The sequence below is a fragment of the Mycteria americana genome, chromosome 6 (genome assembly GCF_035582795.1).
Source record: "Mycteria americana isolate JAX WOST 10 ecotype Jacksonville Zoo and Gardens chromosome 6, USCA_MyAme_1.0, whole genome shotgun sequence".
NCBI classification, from domain to species: Eukaryota; Metazoa; Chordata; class Aves; order Ciconiiformes; family Ciconiidae; genus Mycteria; species Mycteria americana.
The window spans coordinates 70,873,964-70,890,928 of NC_134370.1; the positions used below are offsets into that span (position 1 = coordinate 70,873,964).

The window sequence follows — 16,965 nt, forward strand, 5'->3', positions numbered from 1 at the left end:
AGCCCCGGCGTGATGGCGGCGGCGGCGGGCGAGGGGCCGGGCGAGCCCAGCCCCGAGGACTTCGTCTACGGGGAGGAGGACTTCGTCCTGCAGGGAGCCGGCTGGGGGGGCGAGCCGGGCTCCGCGCCCTCCCGCTTCGACCGGGCGCTGCTGGCGGGCTGGAGCGACAGGATGGAGCGGGGCTTGTTCCGGTACCGGCTGGGGCCGCTGCCCACCCGCGTCCTGCCCGGCCCCATGCGCCTGGTGGCCCAGCTCAACGTCCAGCGCGGCGCCGAGCGCCGCCCGCCGCAGGCCGTCCGCAGCCTCCGGCAGCCCTTCGACCCCCGGGCCTTCAACTTCACCCGGCTCCGCCCCGGCGAGGTGCTGCTCCGCCTGCGCAGGGCGGGCGGCGGCGGCGGCGGCCCCGCGCCCCCCGACCCGCTCCTGGTGGCCATCAACGCCAGCCCGCTGGAGCGCGGCCACGTCCTGCTGCTGCCGGAGCCGGCGCGGGGGCTGCCGCAGGCGCTCACCGCCCCGCTGCTGCGCGGCGGGCTGGAGGCGGCGCTGCTCAGCGCCCACCCGGGCTTCCGCGTGGGCTTCAACGGCCTGGGGGGCTGCGCCTCCGTCAACCACCTCCACCTGCACGCCTTCTACCTGGGCCGCCCGCTGCTGGTGGAGTCGGCGCCCGCCCGGCCCCTCCGCCCGCCCGGCGGCCTCAGCTTCCTGCCGGGCGTCCCGGCGCCCGCCTTCCTCTTCTACGCCGCCGGCCCCGCCGGCCTGGAGGCGCTGGCCCGGGACGTCTGCCGGGCGGCGGAGCACCTGGCCGACGCCGGCCTGGCCTACAACGTCTTCGCCACGCGGGGCGACCCGCCCGGGGGGGCCGGGGCCGGGGCCGGCGGCGGGCGGGGGCTGCGGGTGCTGCTGTGGGCGCGCAGGCCCACGTTCGGCGCCAAGGCGAGCGCGGCCTTCAACGTGGCGCTCTGCGAGCTGGCCGGGTACCTGCCGCTGCCGGCGGCGCCGCTCTTCCGGGAGATCACCGAGGCCGAGGCCCTGCGCGCCATCCGTGAGCACCTCCTGCCGGAGCCGGAGCTGCTGCGCCTCGGCGAGGACCTGGCGCGGCTCCTGGCGGCCTGACCGGGACCGGGGCCGGGCCGTTCCCCCGCGCCGGGCCCGGCGTGCCTGCCTCCGCACCGCGACCGGCGCCGTCCGCCAGGGGGCGCTGCGCGGCGGCGGGCCCGCCGGAGGGGTGCGAGGCCTCCGGCCACGTGACCGCCCGGGGCCGCTCTGGCTGGCGGCGCCGGGGTCTCGATGGCCTGGGGGAGCGGGGGGGGCCCCGCCCGGCGGGTGCGGCCCGTCGCCATGGGAACGGGGCGGCCCCCGGCAGCGGGCGCGATGGAGGCGGGCGGCGGCGGCGGCGGCGGCGGGGGGGGGGCGCCGGGCCCAGGACCCCCCCCGGGCGGGGAGGAGGCCGCCGCGGCGCCCCCGGGCCGGTCCCCTGTCCCCGGCGGCCCCTCCGGCCCCGAGCCGCGGAGGAGGCGGAGGAAGCGCAGGCGAGTGCGGGGCGGGAGGAGGCCGCCGCCCCCCGGCAGGGCCCGGCCGTGCCCGCGCGCTCCCGGGGCGTTGTGCCCGTGTCCCGCCGGGACCCCGGCGGGTCCGTCCGCCTGTCGTTAGCGGCGGGCGGCGCCTGCCCCATAAACGCCCCCGGCCGTACACACCGCCTGGCTCCTGCTCGTTCCCGGGGCGCGGCGGCAGAGCCCGGGGCCGCGGCAGCGAGGGCCCGGCCCCGCACATCACCGAGGGGCGATGCTCGGCCGGGCCCCGCGGGTCCTCAGCCCCGGAGAGGCTTTCCAGGGACTTGCTGAGTCGGAAAATAAATGCTCTTTCCCCTACGTTGTCCCAGTAATCCCAACGTGACGCGTCCAAGGAGGGACCCGTGTGCTCCGGGCCCCCTGCCACGTTGCCTCACGGCTTGCTGAGCCCGCGTCGGCTCCAGATCAGATCTGCCCGTTCACTCCGTGGAGTGCGGTCCCTCCCCGCCACCCGCCTGTGCCCGGGACGGGGCCCCGGTTCCTCGCTGAGCGGCTGTTCTGTTGTCTCTTTCAATTCCAGTGTTCCCTCCATCAATCTGACCAGCTGCAAGTACGAGAGCGGTAAGTCCGATGTGCTTCGGGGTGTCCCTTTGGATCAGCCCACCGACGGCAAGCTCTTCGCGTGCCCGCTCAGCCAGGGAGGAGCGCTGGTACCGAATTTCCCCCGCGCAGTCACTTTTGGTTTATGTATTTATTGGTTGCAAGCGACTTGGGCCCCTGTGAAAAGTACAGAGTTTTTCACACTTCGAACTGAGGTGCAAGAGACACAAAAGGTGCACCACAAAATGAGAGACACAAAAGGTGCACCACAAAATGTGCACAGCAGTGCAGGCCCTCCCCCCCCCCATCTGCATTTGCCATACATCCACCAAAACTGGTGAGAAGGGCCTAGGCAGGGGCAGTTACGAGGCAAGACGGGCGCCTGTGCTTGGGGAAATGAGGTGAGAGCTCTCAACTGTTTAATGTAAAGCCGGTGATGGAACGGGCAGGGTCCGTACCCAGAACCTCTCCTGTTGCCGTCCATCTCCAGTGACGTGCTTCAGGGAGCTGGTCCCTTCTCCTGTCTTGCCCTTCTTTGCTGCCACAAGCTGTGTCTTAAAAGAACAGACCCCCAGCTTTTGATGGATGTCATTAGCCAATTTGCTAACAACTATTCTAGCGGTGCAACCACATTTGCGTTGTCTCAGGTCGCAGCCTGGTCAGCTGCGTGAGAACAGTTTTTACGCAGAGGGACAGGCGCTGCGTGTTTCGCCTAGGGCTGCGCTCGGGCAGTTTGGTGACGGGAGGTGGACGGGGACTCGCAGCAGGAGGTGGTGTGGCAGTGCACGTGCCGCAGGAACCAGAACCGTTTCGCAACGGTTCCTGGCGTGCATTGACCTTCATCGCCTCCCCAGCCCTGTGAGAGGCCACATCCAGAACCGGCACTAACGCGAACCATCCCGGCGGCGACCTTCTGTGCCAGAGCTTCTGCGTTCTGCTGCCAAATAGCTTTTGATTTCAGAGAGGAAACTCATGCCTTCAGAAGACTTGTATCTGCCCGTGTGGTGTCAGACCCACGGCGGATTCAAGCCTGCTGCAGTTCTGGAGGTGCCCTGCACCCCAAGGCATGTGGACTTACGGGGCTGGTAGCTCCCAGTACGCCTGTGGCCAGAGGCTGGGCTGAGCTTAGCCGGGTAAAGCGTGTGTTTCTGACGCCTCCTGAAGGGTCCCGCCAATACCTTGCAGCTCTGAAAGTGGAACTGCAGCCTGGAGAGGTTTGTTCCACACTCCGGCTCTGGTTACTTTGGGGATTTAACAGCCCCTGGAGCTTACATCCTCTGCCTGGCCCCTTGTCCTCTGCTTGCTTTGGTACAGTGCGGCGGGCAGCACGGTGTTGCGGGCTGAAAGAAGCGGGAGAAAATGAGGAGTGGACAGTGTATTGGACGGACTACTCGGTCTCTCTGGAGCGCGTCATGGAAATGAAGCGGTTTCAGGTAAATGCCCCCATGTAAAGGCTGCCCTTCCAGCAGGAAGAGCTCGCGGGGGGGCTGAGACGGGGGCTGTTAATGGAGCAACGTGTTGCAGAATGAAACAGAAGTGTCCAAACTAGCACCCGTGCCCCCTTCTCGGCATCGGTTCCAGAGGGCGCAGGTTCACAAGCCTTTACTTCTGTTGTGTCTCTGGTACGGTGCCATCAGCAACACTTTGGCAGTTAGTAGTGTGAATTGGAAAGCCGCCAACCCCTTTAATGTAGGATGAAATAAATGGTTCTTGATGACAAACGGCTCCCTTCCTGAAGCTGTGATTTGCTAGGGAGGGAGAGCTGCAGGGCTGAGATGGAACAAGCAGATAAATCACACTGGTGAAGTTCAGATAAAGCAGTTGTAGTGTAACCTTGTCCCTCAGCAGACGTTCAAGGCGACCGCAGGCCCAGCTTCCTGTTCTGCGTGCCGGTTTCTCTGCACGCGGGCTTTCCTCGGGTCTCGAGGAGGATCCCTGCTGTTCCTTTGCTGATTCTGTTTTTCCTCTGCACCTCTTTCAGAAAATCAACCATTTTCCGGGCATGATAGAGATCTGCCGTAAGGACTTGTTGGCTCGCAACCTGAACCGCATGCTCAGGCTCTTCCCCGAGGAGTACAATATATTTCCCCGCACTTGGTGCCTGCCAGCTGAGTGAGTGATACGCATTAATGCAGCTGAGAACAGGGGTGTGAAATCAGGCAGTGGGAGCCTCTGTGCTTGACAGCCAGGGCTGGGATGGGGGGGCCTCTCTGAGCTCTCATGTCTTGGTCTGGGCCTTTGTGACCTTCCCTGGAACTGAACGGGGTGTTGAGACCCGTTTCTAGTTTCACACGTCTTTAATTCCTGAATAATAGACCGAATTAGCCCGCGGAATGGCGTCCTCTGCGACGTGCGCCTTGCTGCTGGGCAGACTGCGTGCCGAAGGGCTACATCTGGGGAGGGGGACCCACCCGGAAAGCCAAAGGGCAGTGGGTGAGTGGGAAGTGTAAATCTGTGTTTCGGTGGAAGGTCTCTGCAGCTCAGGGTGAACAGGAGAGGCAACTGCAGAGCGGCGTGGCAGGCTCCCTTCCCGCACCGGCTGGGTGAGTGCCCACCGCTCGCCTGGGAAGGGCACGGGACCGGGGCACGAGGCGGTTCCACCCCGCCGGCTGCGATGGCTGCCTTCACAGCCCCCTGCACCTCTGCCGTCTGCTGCAGGAGAGCACGCTGGTGGCGGAGGATAGTGGGAGAGCGCAGGCCGCTACGCTAATACGTATACAGTTAGATGTAAACCATCACCAAATTACTCAGGCTTTGGGGCAGGCGGCCTGGCTTCTCTGATCACATACAGGCAAGCAATGACAGAAACGTAGCTGAAAGAGACCAAAGAGACTCGGAGTTTGGGTGGTTGTAAGGAGACAAGACAGCCATTCTTAGACAGGTTTTATTCTTACCATTTCCTGAAGACCTCGAAGTAGGGCTCCCGTCACCTGTGCTGTAGCTGAACACTCCTCATGGTTAGAATGATTTTCTTAGTATCTGACCTAAAGCGTCTTTTCTGAAATATCAGCACTTAGTACTTCTCCTGTTTGCGCTGGCCTCGGAGAGCGGTGGTCTGCTGTGTTTTGCTAATAGCATGTCACGTCCAGGAAGGCTATTGCCATGTGTCCTCTCAGTCTTCCCATTTCTGGAGAAGACAGACCTAGTTCTCTCGTCTTTCTTTCCAGGCTGCATTTCCTGGACTCGGATTGCTCTCGGCACTGTTTTCGGGGATTTGTTCTGTTTGCCTCTCTCTTTCCCTAAATGTGGTGCCCACTAGAGAGACGGTGCTTCTCCATCTACAGCAAAATACCTAATTGGCATGTGGGCTTGACTCTTCAAAGCAGCGTACTCCGACTGGAGCTGCTCTTGAAGATCAGCCATGTAACGTGATAGGCGCGCTCAGCTCGCGAGCCTCTGCGCCCTGCTTAGGACGCTCTGGCCGTGGCCTCCTGCCTGCTTGCTGATGAGCTGGCATAAAAGGGCATGTGAAGACTTGTGACCTCCTCCTCCTCCTCCTCTGTAGCCAGGGCTTGTTTATTTTCTCCTGCTCTCTCTGCGGCAGCAGAGCCAAAATCTTACCGGCTCCTGCACACACAGTGGTGACCACTTCCTACGAACCTCCCAGCAGAGGCGGAGATGTGTGCAAGTGGAGGGTGGAACCAGGAGAGCTTTGTCAGGTCACACAAGGACCAATTTGTAACCCACGTCGATCAGGAATAGGTGTGCTATTCCTCTGCTGCAGAAGTTTGGTCTGTACTGGCCCGCAGCACCACAGTTTGAGTACCTAACTGTTACGAGAGAGTTCAGAGACTGTTTTTTTGCACCTTGTAACAGTCACCCCTTCCTTGCACAGCTATGGAGATTTCCAGGCCTACAGACGCGCAAGGAAAAACAGAACATTCATCTGCAAGCCAGACAGCGGCTGCCAAGGGAGAGGTATCTTCATAACACGTAATCCAGAGGAGATCAAGCACGGAGAGCATATGATTTGTCAGCAGTATATCTCAAAGGTAATGGGAGCAATCTCGAAATACAGGTGGAGGATTGCAAGCTCCTCGCTCTCCCAGCATCCCGCATCCTCCTTGTGTCCTTTGCCCTACGCCTTCCTGCATCTGCCAGGGGCACCGGGGTGGCTGCGGCGCAGCGGAGGCATGGCAAAAGCTTGCCTTCCTCCTCGCCGCTGAGCTGCCGAGGAGCGGCACAAGCAGTGCAGATAGAGCAGCCAACCTCAAGGAGTCGGCAGCATGCCTAGCAATGTTTCTTTATCTCATGCTTGCTCCTGCCTTTTTTCTCACAGCCTTTCCTTATTGATGGCTTTAAATTTGACATGCGTATCTATGTGCTGGTCACATCTTGTGACCCACTGAGGATTTTTGTCTACAAGGAGGGTCTGGCCCGGTTTGCCACCATGAGGTACATCGATCCCAGCAGCAGAAACCTGGTAAAAAAGGGAAGTTTCCAAAAAACTTGCATAGTATCTGTAGGTGCTAGTCCCTAAGTTGTCCTAGGGGCATTCCAGACCTTGAAAAGACAGGGACTGGTGGGTTTCATGGGACCCAGCTTTCTTCTTTCCTGTTCTCCCCTCCCTCTGTACCTCCTCCTCCTCACAGGAGGTATTTGAGGACTGTCTGAAGTAGATCTACTCCCAGGCCCCATGTTTGGGCTGTTTACTGGCATCATCACAGAATCAGGGAGTTGTTTTGCTTGGAAGGAACCTTGGAAGGTCTCGAGTCCAACCTTCTGCTCAAAACTGGGTCAAGAATAAATTCAGATCCGGTTTCTTGGGGTCTTACCCAGTCAGGTGTTGAAAACCTGCAAGGATGGAGACCCCACAGGGTTTCTGGGCAACACTCCTACTGCTTCTTGCCTTTACGAGCGTTCTCAAGTCCGCACCATTCCTTGTCTGCCTGTGCTTCAGGCGGAAAAGAGGGACCTGGGGATTATCTGGTGGTACTGGAACAGCCTAGGAGAGACAAGGAGGGGAACTGGGAAAGCAAGGTGCAGAGTATGGCCGTGCCCATCTCCAAGCAGGGGTCTGTAACCTGTAAAATCCCAACAGAAGGTGGTCTGTAGTGTTGGATTGCTGTGCTACGGTCACGGGCTGCCCTGGGATACCCTGGGCTTCTGGCTATCTGCCCGCTTGTCCCAGAGCTGCACATGTATATGCCCTCCCCCACCCCGGTACGTGCACGTCTTGGAGAGGTCTCCTGCTCTGGGTGAACAAAGGAAGAGGAAGAATCTGCAGAAATTTGCTGCAGCTTCTGTCCTGAGGAGTCCCTTGTTTATCGGTGAGGCCACGGCTGGAATGGCATTTGTGGAGCCGACTCCTGCGCTCTCCCCCAGAGATAAGGACAGAGGTGCGGAGAGGGCAGAGCTCTGTTAGCTCTCACTTCTGGCTAGAGAGGGAATCACCAGCCTGGTTAACTCCTTGCTGCAAGTCACCGCCACAAAGAGACAGAAGTGGGCGAAGTCGGTGGGTAGCTTAGTGCTAATGGGGCTGTTTCTATTTACGCTCTGTGGTTAAGAGTAAACGAAAGTCTCTTGCGGTTCCTCTCTCAGGATGATACCTGCATGCATTTGACCAATTATGCTATCAACAAACGTAATGAAAACTTTGTCCAGGATGACACGATGGGCAGTAAGAGGTATTGTCTTGTCCAGGTACCGCAATGCCCTGTGCACGTCCTGCAGGAAAGCTGCATTTGGGACACTGGTTTACTTCCATCTTTCTTGGGGCAAACATGGTATCACAGGTCAGCTCTTATCATCTCCTGTCTTCCACACAGGAAACTGTCCACCCTGAATGCCTGGATGACAGATAACAGCTACAACACAACAAAACTCTGGGAAGATATTGAAGATATTATTATAAAGACTCTTATTTCAGCTCACCCTGTTGTGAAGCACAATTACCAAAGCTGCTTTCCGAACCACACTACTGGCTGTGCCTGCTTTGAGATACTGGGGTTTGATATTTTGCTAGACAGAAGGTTGAAGCCGTGGCTGCTAGAGGTGAGGAAGGAGTCTCCTGCTGTGCTGAAGCAACTCTGGAAGCAGCAGATGGCCGAGAGCTGGCTTGTCTGGGGGAGGCTCCAGAAGAAGGGGTGGTGGGCTGAACAGAACTCGTTTGATGAAAAAGGGCCACCTCATTCACAGAACTAAACAGGCCATGAAGACAAGTAGCCAAGCAACCTGCTGTAGGCTAAGCGGGATCTAAGAGCCTGTTCCCTGTACACCCTCTCTCACAGCAGGGACTTTCCTGAACCTTAGGACTCCTTGAGCTGTAACAGCATCCTGAATTTATGATGGCTGCCCCGCACCTGTACTCCTGCGGGTGCGGGATCTGAATGACCTGCGGCGCGGGTGGGCGTTGCACTGCAGCAGGACAGAACCCGCCACTGCGTGCAGCCTCCTGCTTTCTGTCGCTGTTCCAGGGAAGAACATCCATGGAAGCGTGCGGTGGGGCAGACTGGGGCCAGCGAGCTGGCTGCTGGCAGCGCGTTCCGGGGGCTGGGAGTTGCCAGGTTAGATTAGCTGCTTGTTTTGGCAGGTGAATCACTCTCCCAGCTTCACCACGGACTCTCCCCTAGACCGTGAGGTGAAGGATGCTCTTCTCTGTGACACCATCAACCTGATAAACGTGCACGCCTGTAACAAAAGGAAGGTGCTGGAGGAAGACAAACAGCGGGCAAAGGAACGGCTCCTCCAGGCCCATCAGACTCTCCGCGCATCCAGGTATTGCTCTTCCCCGTAGTGCTGCAGGTCCCCGGTGAGAAAAGGTGGGGCGTGGCAGAGCAGGATAGAACCAAGGCTGGCTGTCCCCAGATTGAAGCTCCCAGAGGCCGTGGCACTATATAGCCTCTGAGAAGAGGTCTCCCAAGCCACCTGCATCCTGCAAGGAAGAGCCAGGGCTCGTCTCTGGGAGGTCTGAGATGCCTGGTGCTCTGGGCCCTGTACAGAGCCATCCCCATCGACCTGCGCCTGCTTGTCACGTCCTTCAGTGCCCACGGGCAGTGCCAGCATCCCTGGGCGCACAGTGACGCTCGCAGGACAGACCGCAGGGCTGCTTCAGGGACCAAGAGCACCCGGGGACACGGGGCCCTTCCCCAGAGCAGGGTTCCTTTCCCAGGGCTGAGGGTTTTTCCCCCTTCTCTGTCTGCGTTGTCCTTTCATGAGGCCACGTTAGCTGAGCCTGCTGCCCGGGCTTTTCCTGCCATGCAGGGTGAGGCAGGAACTCCCTCCAGCTCCCATTTCAATTAGGAGACCTGAGATAACTCCGGGCTGGAGACGCTGAGCGTGTTAGCTCTGTACTCCGCCTGCCCCTGCAGCCTCGGCTGCTCCGAACGTCCCGCTAGCGAGGAAGGCTCCCAGCAGCATGCAGGTGGCAGATATGCCTCGAACAGGCACATTTTAATTGAACTGAACTTGTAACTGGGTTAGTTGGGTGAAAAGGCTGAGAGGCAGGGTGTGAGCCTGGGCAGCAGGGGAGAGATCTGGAAATGCTTCACCGGCGCTCTGCAGGTAGAGGATGAGGACCTGCGGGTTGTGCTGGTTCCCTGCAGCGCACCCATGTGAAACAGGCTCCCAAACGGGGAAAGGTGGGGGAAGGTGCTAGCTAGGCCCTCGTCCCTCAGCCAGTACAGCACCTGGAGCCTCCTGCCGCAGCTCTGTACAGCTCTGGAGCCCGGCCTCCGCTTTCTCCCGCTTTGCAGACGCGAGGAGTTGGAGAGCAACCAGGCTGCCTGGCTGTCTCAGGCAGAGCAGTACGAGAACTCGCACCTGGGTGGTTACCGGCGCATTTATCCGGCCTGTGGAACAGAGAAGTATGAGCCATTTTTCAAGCAGAGTGGCTCCCTCTTCCAGGAAACGGTGTCGTCCAAAGCACGAGAGGAGTGCGCCAGGTACGCTGCTCCTGCGGAAACCCCCTCCTCACAGGGGTGGCACAGAGACCCCTTGCTTCTGGTCCCTTCTTGGGAGCAACTCTGCTGCTTAACAGATGTAAGTAAGCTGGCGCGAGCTGGAAGGGCAGGAGTCTGCATGTGCTATGTCACCATGGCAAAGCAACTTCCTTTCGCCTGTACCCTGGAGGGGCAAATGCAATATTCCATTGACTTTTGGACGCCGGGGGGCACCATGTCGCACGTGGCAGGCAGAGCCTAATCCAAGGGCATTTCTTACAGCGGTGAGAGGCTCTTTTAAAAGCATTCCTGGCCCAGTTCTGTTATGGTCTATTCACTACACAACTTCTGACCGCAGTAAAATGTCCTCATATTGAAGGCTTCATAATAGCGTTTTGCTATTATGGCTCTTATTGAACCAGTGACCAAGACTACTGTCCTACGGCAGGCAGCAACTGGAGGAAATTCGCCTGAAAAAAGAGAAGTTGGAAGCTGTTACCAGGAAGAAGAAAACGGAGAGGAAAGAAGACCTGCATGGAGACTCAGCTGGGGACAAATCCCAAATCCGTAATAAAGCCACAGCTCCTACAACCCGCCTCACCTATAGAAGCACCAGGACGTGGGATAGAAAGGTACCTTGCTCTTGCCAGTGGTTGTCCGTGGGGCTCTCAAAGGCAATAACGTGGCTCTGGGAACAGTGCCGGGCCGCGGGTGTCTCCCAGGGAACAGAACTACGAGGTTTGATTCCCCTTCATGAAGTCCGGGGAGTTGACAGCTTGTGCTGGGAGGTACTTGCAAGCACCAGTGTTGTCCCTTCCCTGGTGTGGCTCCCACCGGGATCTTCGTCCTGCTCTGCCCCAAAGCCTGTAATTCTCCTTAGGGCTCGGAGCAGCCTGTGGCTTTGTCTCTCTCGCACGTTACTACAGCTTCAACTTTGCTGTAACTCAGGTCTTTCTTTCCTAAGGTACAGCGCATGCAGTACGACTCTATGCAACCCCAGGATATTGTGGAAGATGAGGAGAAGAAGAGAGTAAATGCTCTTCTGCAGCGTGAGAACCTTATCCGAGGCCTGGGCATCATAGATCAGCTCTCCCAGCTGCTCCCCACAGCCGACAGAGCAGCCGACACCCAGAGATCCTGCACCGTTACCTCCAAGGGCCAGGTAACTGAAGATTGCCCAGATCCATCCTGCAAGGCCGGCAGAGGAGACAGCCCCTCACGGGAGGATCGTGAGGAATGAATCACGGGCACTGAGCGTCCCTGGTGTGGCTCAGTTAAAGGAGATCCAACGTAGTGTCTGGGTCCGTGGTTTTCATACAGTTACTGACTTTGTCCCTCTCCAAACGGGCGTGCTGGGGCTGTGCCCGTCGGCTGCACAGAGCCCCTGAGCACCCTTCCCCAGAAGATCCCTCTCCCCGGTATTCCAGAGAACAGACCACAAGGATATCGCCTTTTGGACACTGCTGTCCCCAGCACGCAGCGTAGCGTGAGCTGCTGCTTCAGGGCAGTGTAATTCTCCTAGCTGAATAAAATTAATTCCTTGGTAGGCTAGGAGCACTAACGTGCTAGGAGCGTGGTAAAGGAGCGCACACAGCAAAGAGGGACTGACGGGAAGCGTAGGGATGTCTAAAAAACCCCAAAAAAGTCTTTAGGTGAATTCTGCACTGCAAACAATGCCTCTCCCTAAGCATCTTGCCTTCCGTTACACCATTCCCCACCCAGGGAAGGCGATGAGTCCACCACGCGCGTTCTGACGCGGTCACTGCATGTGCCTAAAACCCCGTAGGGCTCAGCCCTCGTTCTGGGGCTCCCCCTTCAGAGTCATCCTCGCTCTGCAAGAGCACGCTACAGCGTAAACCCTGGGCGATGCTGCTGCCACGTCCCAGACTGTCCCGAGGTGCGCAGCTGAAGAAAGCTGAGGTTCACAGAGGATTGCACCAGGGGAACCGGGTTTGGACCTAGAGTTAAAGGAGATCTGCGTGGCTCTCTCAAACTGAGCCTTGGCTACCGCGCCGATTCCCAAACCAGGCTACCGGTGCTGCTGGTCTAAAACCAGGCGCAGAGGAAGCCTGCAGTCCGTCGTCTGTGGGCTCCATTCGGCTACAAGGGCTGTTCCGGAGCCCTGACGGTGGCTATCCCCTGCTGTGTCGGGGAAGGGCTAGTTCTGGACCTGCAGTTAATGAAAACCTGAGCAAGGTCCATTGCCCTCCAGTGGCACCATCTGCTTCCAGAAGGGCCTCCTGCTCCTGGCTGGAAGGGTGACGCACCTCAGAAGGATGCTGGCAAACTCAAGGCACCAGAGCTGCAGGAATTATTCAGGGCCAAAGAGTCTTCTAGTACCTTACAAGAAATTGGAAGTAGTCCATTTAATTTAACAAAAGTCTAAGATGGGATTTGATCTGTAAGAACGGATGGTGGCTGCCTTGTCCTCTACCAGACAAAGCAGAACAGAACCTGAAACCACAAACTCCGCCTAAGATCTGGGTAATTTTATCAACAGCGAAGGATTACCTGGGGGTGGGTCAGATCCAGCATCGCTGGAGGCTTCCCAGCCCGCTCTGGTGTTTCTTTCCACAAACCCTGCTCCAGCTCAGCCCAATGTTATGGGCAGAGGACAGGGGTCTCGGCACTGCTGCAGGCAGATCAGGCAGGCAGCTGCCGCGACCCCTTAGATGATCAGAATCTGGGACCGTGCCTGGGGAGAAAGTGCAGGGCGATGCTTTAGCGAGCGCCTGTAGACGACTAGAGAAGACTTTTTCCTTCCCGTCTCCTGCCAAGGCCTCCGGAGCTAAGCTGCGGCTGCTTTCTTTCCTTCCAGCCACAGTTCCTCTGGGACGCGCTCGGGGGCCAGGAGGCCCACCGCTTAATGACGCTCATCCCTCGCCCGCTCCTGGGAGGTCCAGTCCGGCCTTTGGGACGGCGGCTCGTACGCAACCCCAGAGCCGACGCTGAGCTGCCAGCCAGCCCGGGCTCCGATCCTGCCACCGCAGGCACCCTCTTGGTTCGAGGCCAGAGCATCCCTTACCATGAGCAGCGCAAGATGCGGCAGGGCCTCCGGGTGCAGAACGCGGGCTGGCTGCGCGGCCAGGCAGCGGGGACGGCAGCAGTTCCCCAGCCCCGCACCGAGCCCAAGGGGCTGCATGTGAGAGGCCAGCGGCTCCCTGGTGCTGGAAACAAGGCTGAAGGCCGTGAGTACGGATTACCTTCCTTTGGCTCTGAGCGTCTGCATCGTGGAGGCTCAGGTCAGTGAGCTGGAGCCGTGGGCAGACGGCTGGGAGCTGTGGATGTTCCTGGGCTTGCTGGGGTGGAAGGAGCGGGTGGGCTGGATGGAGCTCAGAGTCCCTGGGGTGCTGGGACCCTGTGGAGGGGACGCTGCGCTCTACTCTGGGAACTGGTGACTGCTGGAAGTCTCTGCCCGAGGCCGGTAGTGTCCCGTTTGCAGGGGCAAGGAAGAAAGTGGGTGGTTTTCCGGGACCAAGGGTTGACGTGCTGGGGTGGGGGAGCATGAGAAGCCCAGAAGTACTTGAGAGTAGGGTCAGAAGCACAGCGAATGGGGCGGCCAAAGGCGCACCTTAGCAGTGCGAAGTACGCAGGAGACGCTCGGTGACACAGCCTGGCTCCCGCCACCCTGCTGCCTGCTGCCCACGGCCCCTCCTGCCAGCCCTGCCCTCCGAGCTACACCCACTCCCACCACCCTTCACCCAGCCCTGCCCGCCCTCCCCGGCTGCCCCGCCATCGCCTCTGCCTGTTTGCAGCCATAGGGGCAGGGAGGAGCGGGCACAGAGCGGGTCCGCCGGGGCGCCGAGCACCATCCCGGAGGGCAGCAGCGGGCCGCTGACCCGCAGAGCTGCAGGTGTCTGCCCGCGCCCCACGTCTGGCTGTGCTCTTCCAGGGGAAGCTGGCAGGCCGTCCTTCCGCGCGAGCAGCTGTCACCCGGGGTCCCCAGCCAGCGCGGGCAAGGCCACGGGCGATGGCATCTTCAGCCCTGCCGCAGTCCAGGAGCTCTCCATCGCCTCCGCCGCCCACGTGCAGCACACGGGTGCCTCGTGCCGTGCCGGTGCCTCACACCGTGCCGGTGCCTCGCACCATGGCGGTGCCTCGCGCCGTGCCGGTGCCTCGCACGCTCGCAGCGTGAAAAGCCCAGGTAAGGCGGCAGAGGGGACGCCCACGCTCGCCTTGCCTCCCCGGGGGTGCTCGCCGCAGATCCTCGGCCGCTGGACGGGGAGCGTTGCCCCGGCCAGGCGCGGGGCCGGCTGCTGCACCCCCTGACTGGAGTCTGGGCCCCCGCACGGGTCCGCTGCCCCCCGGCACGGCCGCCCCGCCGCGGGCAGCCTCACCTCTGCCGGGCCGCGGGCTGCTCGGCCCCTCGGGCCCCCCGCGCCGCCCCCGCCGGGGCCGCCCCGCCGCCGGCCCCGCCCGGTTCCCGGTTCCCGGCAATGGCGGCGCTGCTGCGGCGCGGGCTGCGGGCGACCGCGCTCCTGGCCGGGACCCCGCGGCGGGCGGCGGCGGCGTGGCCCGGGGACCCGGAGCCGCCGGACCCGGCGCTGGAGGAGGCCGAGAGGTGCGGGGCGGCGGGGCCGGGGCCGGGGCCGGGGCCGGGGCCGGGGGCCGGGGCCGCTCACGTCTCTCCCCCGCAGGGCGCGGCGGCGGCGGCGGCGGCGGCTGCAGCGGGAGCTGGGCGGGGGGCGCGGTGCCCCCGAGCGCACCCTGACCTGGCAGGCGATGGAGCAGATGCGGTGAGCGGCGGGGCCGGGCGGGGCGGGCGGGGGCCGGGAAGGGCCGTGCCCCGGTGACCGTGCCCGTGCCCGCAGGTTCCTGCGGCAGGAGCTGCCCGAGGAGTGGCCGCCGGAGCGCCTGGCCCAGGGCTTCGGCGTCAGCCCCGACGTGGTGCGGCGGGTGCTGCGGGGCCGGGGCTGCCCCCCGCCGCGCCGCCGCCTGCGGCAGGACGAGAGGGCGCTGAGCGCCCCACCGGCACCGGCACCGGCACCGGGACAGGCTCCGGCCGCCGGCCGCGAGGTGCGCGCTCCCGACGGCACGCTGCTGTACCGGCTGCCGCGGGGTCGGGGCGGGCCGGGGCCCGGCGCACAATAAACGGCTGGAAGGGACCCGCCTCCGCCCGCGCTGCTTCCGCCGCGCCGGCCATGGGCTCCGAGGCGGCGATGGTGCTGGAGGCGGCGGACTTCGCGGCCAGGAAGCACAAGGGGCAGCGGCGGAAGGACCCCGAGGGCACCCCCTTCATCAACCACCCCATCGGTACCGAGCCCCGCCGGCGCCCGCAACCCCCGCCCCGCCCCGCCGCTCCGCCCGCCCTGGGAGAGCCCCGGCACCCGCGTCCCCGCTCCCGGGGGACCCCCGGGACCCCTCCTGCCCCGGAGCGCCGCCCGCCCCCGGGAGCCCTCCCCTCGGCCCCGGGAGAGGGCCGGGTCCCCTCTCCCGTCGCAGCTCCCTGCCGCCCGACTCGGGGCACAGCCCCCGGAGCACCGCCCCCGCCCCGGGCTCGGCTGCGGGGGCTCCCCCCGCGCTGTTGCCCTGCCGTGGACGGTGCCCACGGGAGCCGCCGCCTTGCCCGGCCCGGGGGCCCCTGTCCCCCCCACCCGCCCGGCCTGGGGACAGCGCCCACCCCGCGGGTGCCGGCCCCCGGGACCTCCCCGCCTGCCCCAGCCCACGGCTTTCACCCCGCAGGGCCCCCCCCCCCCCCCCGCCCGCTCCGGGGCCCCCTCCCCGCCCGCTGCCCGCCCGTCGCCCCCGCGCCCCTTCCCACGTCTCCGCTCTGCGTGGCAGGCGTAGCCAGGATCCTGGCCCACGAGGCTGGCGTGACGGACGTGGTCGTGCTGCAGGTACCGGCCTGCCCTCCCCGCCCGCTCCCCGCTCCGGCAGGGGCCTGGCCCCGGCCCCCCGACCGTCCCCTCCTCCGCCCAGGCCGCCCTCCTGCACGACACGGTGGAGGACACGGACGCCACCTTCGCCGAGATCGCGGAGCGCTTCGGGGAGGAGGTCCGGGGCGTCGTGGAGGAGGTGACGGATGACAAGAGGCTGCCCAAGATGGAGCGGAAGCGCCTGCAGGTCGAGCGCGCCGCCGGCAGCAGCCCCCGGGCCAAGCTGGTCAGGCTGGCCGACAAGCTGCACAACCTGCGAGACCTCAACCGCCGCGCCCCGGAAGGTACAGCGCGCACCCGGCACCGGCACCGGCACCGGCACCGCCGCGGGGGCCCCCTCCGCTCCCGGGAGCCGCCCCCGGGCGCGGCGGGGGCTGCCCGGGGCTCAGGCGGGGGCCGCTGCTCTGCCCGCGACCGCGGGGCCGGTCCCCGCTCCCTGCGCGACGCCGAGGGACGGACGAGCCCCCGGGCCCCGTGAAGTCGCTCCGGGCCCGGCCCGGCTGCGGGCGGCGGCGGGTGTCACGGCGTCAGAGGGGGCCGCTCCGGGCGGGGGCGGGCAGGGAGGGGCCGCCCCCCGTGCGGGGGAGCAGGACCCCGGCGCTCGGCGGGTGCCCGGACCCGCTCAGCAGCGGCCGGCCGGGGCTCGGGGAGCGGCTTCCAGCCGGCGGGGGCACCGGGGGGCGGGGGGGGGGGACGGGACGGGACACCGGCGGGGCCGCGGCCGCAGCGCCCGGACACGGCCCGCCTCCTGCCCGGGGGGGTCCGGGCGCGGCCGCAGCCGCCCCTTGGCCGGGCCCCGCTCGCACGGCGGCGGCGCCTCCTCCCCGCGGCCGGACGTGACGCGGCCCGCGCCTCTCCCCGCAGGGTGGTCGCCGGAGCGCGTGCAGGAGTACTTCCGGTGGGCGGCGCAGGTGGTGGCCGGCCTGCGCGGGACGAGCCCGCCGCTGGAGGCGGCCCTGCAGCGGCTCTTCGAGGAGCGCGGCCTAGCGCCGGGGGGGCCGGGGCCGTGACCGCGACCGTGACCGCGACCGCGACCGCCGGGAGGGCCGGGAAAGGGCGGGCGGGGCGCGGCGGCCAATAAACGTGCGCAGAGCTGGGCGT

At 63.5% G+C, this 16,965-nt stretch overlaps 3 protein-coding genes across 3 annotated transcripts in view; all 3 read left to right on the forward strand.

Annotated features, from left to right (window-relative positions):
* The window catches only part of GDPGP1 (GDP-D-glucose phosphorylase 1), a 121,730-nt gene extending 120,499 nt beyond the window's left edge, over positions 1–1,231 (forward strand). The window contains exon 2 of the mRNA XM_075506529.1: positions 3–1,231. Within this exon, the coding sequence (XP_075362644.1) occupies positions 13–1,113 (1,101 nt within the window). The 5' untranslated portion in view covers positions 3–12 and the 3' untranslated portion in view covers positions 1,114–1,231. The remainder of the gene's footprint in view (positions 1–2) is intronic.
* Positions 1,232–2,002: 771 nt separating this feature from the next.
* Positions 2,003–15,093, forward strand: LOC142411890 (tubulin polyglutamylase TTLL13-like). Its single transcript, XM_075506528.1, is given in 16 exon segments — positions 2,003–2,129; positions 3,423–3,541; positions 4,090–4,220; positions 5,944–6,100; positions 6,388–6,531; positions 7,650–7,735; positions 7,877–8,102; positions 8,641–8,825; positions 9,803–9,991; positions 10,437–10,620; positions 10,953–11,150; positions 12,807–13,230; positions 13,881–14,056; positions 14,059–14,132; positions 14,626–14,724; positions 14,800–15,093. Coding segments are annotated over 15 exon segments (2,574 nt in total). The 5' UTR covers positions 2,003–2,129; positions 3,423–3,520; the 3' UTR covers positions 15,080–15,093.
* A 14-nt stretch (positions 15,094–15,107) lies between these two features.
* HDDC3 (HD domain containing 3) lies at positions 15,108–16,962 on the forward strand. The gene is made up of 4 exons (XM_075506532.1): positions 15,108–15,241; positions 15,770–15,825; positions 15,908–16,148; positions 16,729–16,962. The coding sequence occupies exons 1-4, from the start codon at positions 15,130–15,132 to the stop codon at positions 16,872–16,874; spliced, it is 555 nt and encodes a 184-aa protein (XP_075362647.1). The 5' UTR covers positions 15,108–15,129; the 3' UTR covers positions 16,875–16,962.
* Positions 16,963–16,965: the final 3 nt, after the last annotated feature.

Excerpts from the sequence above, each read along its gene's own strand:
- HDDC3 (XM_075506532.1), top strand. The coding sequence starts at position 15,130 with ATGGGCTCCGAGGCGGCGATGGTGCTGGAGGCGGCGGACTTCGCGGCC. Across the intron at positions 15,242-15,769 it reads CTTCATCAACCACCCCATCG|GCGTAGCCAGGATCCTGGCC; the intron begins GTACCGAGCCCC and ends TCTGCGTGGCAG. Across the intron at positions 16,149-16,728 it reads CAACCGCCGCGCCCCGGAAG|GGTGGTCGCCGGAGCGCGTG; the intron begins GTACAGCGCGCA and ends CTCTCCCCGCAG.